Source organism: Euprymna scolopes, chromosome 30, assembly GCF_053919585.1.
Source record: "Euprymna scolopes isolate OS-2025 chromosome 30, ASM5391958v1, whole genome shotgun sequence".
Classification (NCBI taxonomy): Eukaryota; Metazoa; Mollusca; class Cephalopoda; order Sepiida; family Sepiolidae; genus Euprymna; species Euprymna scolopes.
The window spans coordinates 42,123,572-42,133,571 of record NC_136511.1 but is presented as its reverse complement, the minus strand read 5'-3'; the positions used below and the strand labels follow the sequence as shown (position 1 = coordinate 42,133,571).

At 34.1% G+C, this 10,000-nt stretch overlaps 1 protein-coding gene across 1 annotated transcript in view; it reads right to left on the bottom strand.

The window, feature by feature from the left end:
* The window catches only part of LOC145254767 (BMP-binding endothelial regulator protein-like), a 432,474-nt gene that overhangs the window by 203,737 nt on the left and 218,737 nt on the right, over positions 1-10,000 (bottom strand). The window contains exon 2 of the mRNA XM_080113535.1: positions 8,573-8,658. Coding sequence (XP_079969661.1) covers positions 8,573-8,658 — 86 coding nt within the window. The remainder of the gene's footprint in view (positions 1-8,572; positions 8,659-10,000) is intronic.

Sequence of the window (10,000 nt, the reverse complement as noted above, 5' to 3'; positions counted from 1 at the left end):
AAAAGTACATAGAATTAGTGTTACCGGGAGCGTTTATACATACACGTTTAGTCAAGGCTCCCCAAACAGCTCTTTTACGGCGAAATGTCCAAAGGAAAAAGACGCGGCAGAGTACAGCGTAAACGGTTCAAGGACTATCAAGTTTTCTCTCAAACAGGTCGGTTCGTGTTCTAACTCAAGACAGATGTTCCTAACGTGCCACAGCTCACAAAGAAGCTATAATCCCCATGCAATGAAGAACGCAAGAGAAAACGTGACATTAGAAAAGACAGAGCCGTCAACACCTCTGATACAGAATTATCGCACAGGTTCCCAAATACTAGAGAGCTCGAATCAGTCTAACAAGCCATCTTCGAACCCACAGAACAATTGCATAATCACGATCATCTGCGCAAGCGATGGACGAACATTAGTTTAGCTAGAAAATTAATAAGATTTGTTTTTATTTCCGAATTTCATTAACCAATGGCCAGGTTTCACTCAGACAAAGGTTCGGCCGACTATTATTTCATATTCTATTGTCCTGTTTAAACATAATCAACACGGGTTCTCTAAATGCCTACATGTATTAGTTTATCGTATAATTTTCCATTCGACTATTTGCGGATATCTGTTTTGTTTGAACTTGCAGAAATGAATCGCTAGTGCAGTTTTTATTCGGCTTTTTTCTTGCCATTGAATGTGCTTTTTATGATTATAATATCTGGTTTTAAATTTTAGAGAGCTCATACGTACGTAATACTTTTTGTGATCCGGGATTTTTTGTCAAATGTTCTGCCATGGTCAACAATGTATTTGCTCAGGCATTTATTTTGGAATGGGCAAAAAGCTCAACAGTTACAACTTTTCGCTTTAATGTTAGCTTAAAAAAAAAATATTTTGGTGATTGCTAATAGCGTTTTGGTTATTGTTATATCGAGGGAAGCACATAAAATATCAAAATACTAAATGGGAACATCAGAGAAAAAATAATAACAAAATACGTTAAAAAAGTGACCAATATCTCTACTATTGTATAACAGTCACTTTGTGTGTGTGTGTGTTTGTGTGTTTGTGTGTGAGTTCCTTTCTCATAGATTCCGAAGTGTCTGAGCCTATCTTATGCACATTTCACACAAAGGTAACTTACATTTCTGACAGTGTTCTTAGGTATGTTTTGTACAGAAATTCATGCGATAAATATCGAAAATCGAAAAAAAAATCCGATGTTAAAAAACGTCTTTTTTCTCTTATAGATAAAATAATTTATACAGGGAAATATTTTACGTTACACCGGTCAAGGTTTTAGCGGTGTAACGTAAAATATTTCCCTGTATAAATTATTTCCCTGTATAAATTATTTTAACTATGCTCTGTAAAAAACGTAAAATATTCCCTTGTAAAAATTCCCTTTTTATCTATAAGAGAGGAAAGACTATTTTTAAGACCGTCAAGCCGAAATATCAGCTGCCGTGATATTCTAAACAAACACAGACGGAATTTGATGAACGACATTATCATTATTATTAAAAAAAAATTTTTCGAATTAGTCCACCAAGCAAATTATTTCTCATAATATATAATAATTAATAGAGGATTCATTCTATAATAATTCATACGCAATTTGCATAAATTAAAATATCATGTTTAAGCGTATTTTAAGTCCGGGTAACGCCGGGCATTTAGCTAGTAGCAACAATAAAACACCACAGACTACTGAAATTTCAGGAATTTCATTGGCGTTTAATACGTATTGAATACGGCATAATCGCGTAGACACACTGGTTCTCGTCAGATTATTGAAATTAAGCAACATTGAGCCCGGTTAGTACCAGATGGGTGACCATTTGGGAGTTTTAGGCTCTGTATGTGCTCTCCGCTTATCTCAGCATTTGTTTTCAGTCGTCCTGTACATACACTTCACTTGCCACTGGTATTTAACAATGTCGACTCAGGAGAGGTGTGGTTGGATATTGCGCACCTGCTTCGTGGGTATTCATAGTTTGTCAAAGTCTGAAGGAGCCTGTTTTTAAAATGTCACAAACATCGAAGATAATCGTATTTAAATTTATACGAAGAATTCCATCTCTTTTTATTTCCATTTGCATAAAACTAGATAAAACTAAACATAGTCCACACTAGTCAGATTTTGTTCTCAAAATTCTGTAATTGGTTCCCGACATTTTAGGCTAGGAGTTCAAATAAAACGAAGCAGGCCTCCAGATCGCTTTCGTGAATATTCCCCGCTGTTGTTTCTCAGAAGAAGTTGGCGTAGATATCATCGACTCTTCAGCTATACAGAGTCATTTTACGCGCGTTCTCTTGGCACCCTCGCGGTGTCGAATACAAAACGGGTGTTTGGTAAAACAATCATTTCTTCGTGTTTACTTCGTTCCAGACTTTCACAGACCAATTCCAAGTCTGTCCAATGTAATTTCCAAAAAAAAAAAAAAAAAAAAAAAAAAAAATAATAATAATAATAAAAACAACAACAAAAACCGCCCACAACTTATTACAGCGTTGTTTTTCCCGCCCACCCAAGTGTTGGAAATTAGTTGAAAAACTCCCAAGTTCTTTACGAATCACATCAGACAGAAAGAAAAGATGAGAAGCAGGAAAAGTTGACGATGAATCACGTGGTAATCATTTACCTGTTTCTCCTCCTCCTCTTCTTCTTATGATTTTTCATTTTCTTTTTTCTTTTTCTTCTTATGAATATTCTTCTTTTTAGTTTTCTTTTTCTTCCCTGTCTACTTTTTGTTATTCTTTTTGTTATTTTTTTCCTTTTTCTTTTTCTTCTTATGATTATTATGAATTATGAATTTTCTTTTCTTTATTTTTCTTCCTTTTCTTTTTCTCCTTCCCATTCTTCTTCTTCTTCTTCTTCTTCTTCTTCTTCTTTTTCTTCTTCTTCTTCTTCTAATTACTCAGTACTCCCACACGCCATCACTAACAATAACCAATGATGTTCTATGAAATCTGAGTAAGAATACATCTTCGTAAGTTTCTAGTACTCCCCACACTCTCTCAATAGAGGTCTGGTTAGTGCCCTCTCTCTCCCCAGTAGAGGTCTGGTTAGTGCTCTCTCTCTCTCTCCTCAGTTTTTCAATCCTCCTTGACACTTTATAATCACGTTGACTCACTGGATTTCATCAGATCACTGAAGTTAAGCAACGTTGAGCTAGTACCAGATGCACCTCCACTTGCCACTACCATTTAACAATGTCGACCCAGTAGAGGTATGATTAGAGACTGCGGATCTTTTGCCACAAAAATTCCACGCACAGGCACCCTTATAGTGGATGTCCATAGTCTGTTTAGACTGAAGGAAGCTACAATATCAGCCGAAGCTGGCACAATCACATTTTTGGAGGGGGTGGGTTGCCCGATCGTAAAATATGCTTAAATATTATATTCTGCGTTATGCATAGTTCGTATTCATTATTATAGAGACAATTCTTTATTGGTAATTATATTTTATAATAGTGATTTCAAAAGTATAATAAATAAATAAATAAATAAAATAAATTGGTGACGTATGATGGGCTCAGAATCAACACATTTAATACATTTTGTGACACCGTTGACGTCATTAGTCGACAGATGGAAAACGTGGAAGGGAAGGCACATTTTTACGAAACGAAATCAACGAGTCGACTGTACAGCCTAGCAAGAAAAAAAAAAAACAAAAAAAAAACAAACAAAAAAAAAACAACAACAACAACAACAACTCGACTGCTGATAACAACGACTAATAACTAAGAAATGTTTTTTTTTATTTCAACCAAACTGTAGTTTCACATAATATTTTAATAAATAAAAAAATACCATAAAAATTAAATATATATATATATATATATATATATATATATATATATATATATATATATATATATATATATATATATAATTATGAAAACGAAACAATGAAATGAAAAAACTAAGAAACTTTTTTTTTTTTAGTTTTTGTTCCAGATAGGACAGTTTAACATAATTTCATAGTATCTTTTGTTTATGAAATTGTTATGTGAAACTACGGTCCTATTTTTAAAGAAAAAAAGAAAAATGTTTCTTAATTTTTTCATGTCATTGTTTTCTTTGTTATGCAGAGAAAGGAGGATGAAATTCAATGTTTATGGTATCTTTTGCTTATTAAAATGTTATGTGAACCTACAGTCTAGTTAAAACAACAAAAACATTTCTTAGTTATTAGTTATTGTTATCAGAAATCAAGCTATTTTTTATTGCTACGCTGTACAGTTGACTCGCTAATTTCGTTTCACTAAAATTTGCGTTCCCTTCCACTTTTTCCATCCGTGTGTGGACGCCATCTTGCGACTAATAAAGTCAATATTGCTTATTATCTTGTTTCAAAATATACAATGTATAATTATTGGTTAATTTTACAAAATGTTAAGATAATTAAAATTAATTTTACAAAATGTTAAGATAATTAAAAAAAAAAAAAAACACTCGTTGTAAGCTAACTTTCGTGAATAAAAAAATAAAAAATAAAATTGATTTTTTAGATGATTTTTTTTCCTTTTTCTGATTAATTTTGTTTAAATAAAAATAAATATTTTTTTGGCTTAAATAATAAAGCTACGATTGCAGAGAAATATTTTCCTAAGCGAAGTTGGCCGACACAATTTCATTGGCCCAGCGTTCCGGAATTAATATTATCCCGTCTGTCTCAAATTTGGATTTGACTTAAATCCAATCAAAAATATATGGTCAGTATTTGACATATAACTTTATATTTGCTAGCCTTCGAACGAGATTAGACTATTTAACATTTTTGGCAGCGCGATTCTTACCAATTACTTATTGAAAAAACGCCAAGACGATGTCAGACCATAATTGATTTTAATTGATTTTCGATAAGTTGCCATAAAAAACCCAAAATTTCTACACATTTCATAAAGTTTGGTTCTTCTTCGTTATTGTAGCGAAATTCGAAAAATTGAAGACAATTAGCGAAAATTAAGTTTTGTTAAATTGGCCAAAGATTTTCAGTTCACAGAAAAGATTTGCTTCCCTTTTTTAGGATTCAGACCCTCCTGCTTTCGTATTATTATTATTATTTTTTTTTGCAAACCTTAATTTTCGACAATTATCCTCGAAAAATATTTTCATTAACAATTAATTTTTTACCTTATCGTTTTTCGTACTTGTGGGATATGTTCATTACTGTGACATGACATTTTAGTAGATTCCATTGGTTTCACTTGAAATTCAATTTTCGAATATCGTCACAATAAGATTTTCTTGTATGTCTTTAATGTCAAATACTGTATTTTTATTCGTCAAAATTTCCCCAAGGTGTAACGAAATGAAAAAAAATTCCAAAAATACTAAGGAAAGAAAACGTCATATTTATTTGTTTCATTTGATACCCAAATTTGCAATTAATTGTTCTTTATTCGCTATATTAATAAAAAATGTGCGATACTTCCCGTTCATTTGTATACGTGTTTCATCTCTATATCGTTTAGATATTATTGTTTGTTTTATTTGTTATTAATCGATTATTCATTAAAACAAAAAACAAAAAAATAAATAAAATACCATAAAGTAATAGAACAAGCTAAAAAAATTTAATTAAAATAATTATAACATTGGATCCTGCTTAAATCTTTTTTTCCGTTTTTAAGCCATTACAGTTTTCTGTTTGCCCTTTCTGAAGAGTGGCAGTAGATCCGGAAGTGATTGAAATAACTTCCGCTCCCTAGCTATCTTTCTCTCTGCTTCCTCTTGAATCTAAGTTGTCAGACAGTAATTGATTCTGAGAATATCCTACCAAATATTAAGTGGCCAGAAATTGCTGTAACAGGAGTTGTCATGAATTACCTTAATCAAACTTTCATCAGCTGTATGATCAATTATCTCCCAAATCACAGCCTAAGATTATTCGTAGACATTCATTCTGACGACACAACCATCTATGGCAACACTTCAAAGACCATAAATGACCAAGTTTCTATGATTCTCTCCTCTGATCTGGAGCACGTGATGCAATGGGGAAAAAGGTGGCTGGTTAATTTTAATGCATCTGAAACCAAGCTTCTATCTTTACATCATCAAGGCTTTGATCCCCGTCTGGGATCAATTGAAATGAATGGCTCTCGTTTTGGGGAGACTCCATGGTTTGACAAGCTTCTGGGTCTTACCTTTACTCCTGATCTGAAATGGAACACGTACATCTAATCCGTTGCCAAGGTCACTTGAAAAATAGTGAGATCGTTCTTCCGCTCCAGTAGATATCTCACTACTGATGCAATTTTCTACCTGTATAAGAGTTACGTAATCCAAGGATGGACTACTGTTGCCACATCTGGACAGAAGCTGCTAGAAGCAGCGTATCCTGTGTCGACAGAGTTCATAATAGACTTTGTAGCCTAGTGGGGGATGCTCTTTTCTCTTCCCTGCAACCTCTTTCCCACAGAAACAAGGCTGCCTCTGCCTTATCGTTATTATTTTGGCAAGTGCGCGTCTGAGCTTTAATCTATGGCCCCCATCGCCAAATTTTCACGAAAAACACTCGTCTAGCTGAAACCACTATCAATAATTTCCTCCACTCTTTATTTGTGCCTAAACCTAAACGTAGATTCCATGAACAAAGCTTCCTTGTTAGAACTGCATGCCCGTGGAACACTGTTGGCTGTTTTCAAGTCCAACGTAAACAAGTTCTTGATGAGCCGTCCCATTAAGTCATCCTATTTACCAAATTTTCACACCGAACGATTACTACTATATTGTTCCAATGACTACTGTACACTCATTAACACTTATCCTCGAGTGGACTCTGGGCTTTGATAAGTAGTAACTCCTTTGTAAAACAAGTGAAGCATGCATGGTCCCCAGTGAGTGCACAGTGAACGAGACATGAAAAAATGGTTAAGTTCAGCATTGCCCCCCTCCTCTCATTTAGCTCCAAAAGTCCCCAGGGGACGTCAAATCCTGGTAAAAATGAACAATCGGTACAGTTTTAGGCCTTAAGATATGTAAATTTGAATTCTGCACTATGCAAAAAAAAAAAAAACAATCAAAAAGAAACGACTAAGCCCATCATCTGCCCCCCCCATTTAGATCCCCAAAGCCTTACCATATTTAAATTTAAGTTCAGCACTATGCAAAACTGCTAAATAGACATACATAGAACATTTTGGACAAATATAGTAAAATAGTCCCAAAAATGGAGTGTTTTTATTAGCCTTAAAAGAGCCCCTGGGGCACACTCAAGAGTTATCACCAAAGTATAGATAAACAAAATTATATAGAAATCAATTAGTTACAACTTTTCAGAAAGATGTATAAAAATCCAAGGCATCATTTTTTTAATAAGCACAAAAGTGTCAATTTTAGCCATTTTAGCCCGAAGGCACCCCTAATCGGAGTTTTCCTGGAAAATCCGTTCTGTTATGTTTTTACTCGTATCATGTTTAATGCTTGTGCAAAATTTATAAAAATTCCAAGTCGTAGTTATTGAGAAAAGTGTGAACAGATGAACGGACGAACGAGTAAGGGTTAATTTACAGGTCCACCCTCTTTTTGTCGGGAGACAAAAAAAAAAGAAAAAAAAAGGAAAGAAAATGCATCGGTTGTAACGAAAAGTAACACCTTAATAAAAAAAAATGCCGCAAAAATAGCAAATATCTTAGTTTTTTTAACGGTTCAATGGTGATAAGCAATTATTGTTGAATGGCAAATTGTGATATTGCATCAATTGATATTTTTCTAAAAAGAATCACAAGGAAGTTGGAAAATAGTATCGAAAAAAATATGGTAACAAAAGAAAAGAACCAATGAATCTTAAGTTACCGCAATCGATAAAGCGACGAGGCGGCAAAGTATAAGACGATCACAAAAGTAAAAAAAAAAAAATTAGTTAAATGTTTCACTGAAAACTATTCAACCCATATTGCATCTATTTGACCTAATAAATGGATTTCGCTACGAAATATGTCGAATAATGTGCAGATAATTATACTCTAAAGTAACTTCATATTCGTACGTACGTTATCACCCTTCAGCGCTTTATAAAAAGATAGAACCACCTGATCTCTGATGTACTAAAAATATTACCACAAATATTCATTTAATGTAGTTATGTCTAATGTGAATTTCTAGCACGAAATACACTTACGGGCTTCGAATATAGGATCAACATGTAGTACTTGTTCTGTTCAAAATGTGTACATTAATATTGAGAGGTTGCATTCAAGCCGGTCATTTATAGAAATATGTAAGAAATTCCTACAATGGGGTTTTGAGATGGACCCTCATAAGCATAGATATTCAGAAACTATATTAAACAGTGAATTTAGATAAAAATATTTTAGGTTGAAAGAAAAATAAGACGATATGTGCGGTCTAATTTCCATATAATGAAATTAATTGTAAACACGACAACAATACACAACAGTTAAAGAATACAACTGTGGACTTTCCACAGATCTCACCAGTGATTATTAATAACCTGGATTTTCAGCAGCTCTATAGGTGGAAAATATCCATTGAGATCGTTTCTAAAAAAAAAAAATAGAATTGAGACGAAAATAGAAGTAAGCGATAAAATGGAAATGTCACCTACCCGACAGACACATTTAATGCACGGATCGTCGGAGATGAGGGGAATGAAAACTTCCTCCCCTTCGTTTGTGCACTTGGCATCCGAACCTGAAAAATATAAAGATGAAAAATATATCAAAATATTTGTTAAATACTCTCACAAACTTGGTTCATTTTTTTCTGTCACCTAGTTTTTGATGTTGGTTGGTTGGTTGTTTTACGGCATATCAACCCTTTTCGGGTTATTTAATGCCGAATCCAAAGATTTTGAAGAAAATTTTTTTTAATAGAATATATTTGTTGTTTTCACATCGGTTTCTATTTAACCCATAGTTGGGACCCTAACAGGTACTACCACTCCGGGTCAGAGTGGACCTGGGAGCAATGGTAATTAAAGGGTGGCTCCACACTCCCCAAAGCCCACAAACTGGGGCCTCACCACTGGATATAGTTTAAGGTCATATCCAGGACCCCTATTGAGGGACTTTTACCCTCTGCAGGGGGGGGCAGTCGGCGTATTCTAATGCCCCACCGACAGGGCCCCTAGTTCTTGACGAGAAATTAAATTGATCTAAAAAATTAAGTTTTCACGAGTTGTTTACAAAAACAGGTTTATTTTTCGTTCTTCTTTTTTTTTTTTTGGAGGGGGTTATTCAATTATAGAACTTGTACAACATTTAACAGGTGCTTCTGCAGTTTAATTTACCGTCGCCACAACGCGCCACACCACCCGCCTCGAATTTATCGTTTTTCCGTAAGTAACGCGCCAACATATACCGAGCAAAGGAACTGTTTAATTTTTCACAAAAATTCTGTTTACAATGGGGTGTGTGGAGGAGCAGAGGGGGACGGGTGGTGTCGCGTCCCCCTCTGCCCCCCCTAATGTAAACAGAATTTTTGTGAAAAATTAAACAGTTCTTCTGCTCAGCGTATGCGTTACTTACGGAAAAACAATACATTAAACTGCAGAAGCAACTTTTAAAATCGATACAAATTCTATAATTGAATACCCCCCTAAAAAAAGAAAAAAAGAAAAAAAGAAAAAAAGGAAAAAAGGAACGAAAAACAAAAATATTTTTGTAAACCGCTCGTGAAAACTTACTGACATTATTTTTACTATAAATGTGAAAACTATTTTTTAAATTTTATTTAAAGTATTTCAATGAGATGAAAACTATTTTTTATTTTATGAAAAATATTTCCTATCATTTAAAACATCCGCCATGTATCCATGCGCCTTGTGAAAGATCACATGACTACGCGCACGTACATTTCCATAAGAACACTGTTCACGCGTTGCGTTAACGAATACGGTGATATGGCGCAAAATAGTGCAAGGGTCCAGGGGATAATACCATGAAAACGGTAAATTTGCGACGAGTTTGAATATCAGATTGGTTGTCAACAACCCCGAAAACCTACCCCCCCTCAAAAAAAAAATTTTTTTTTG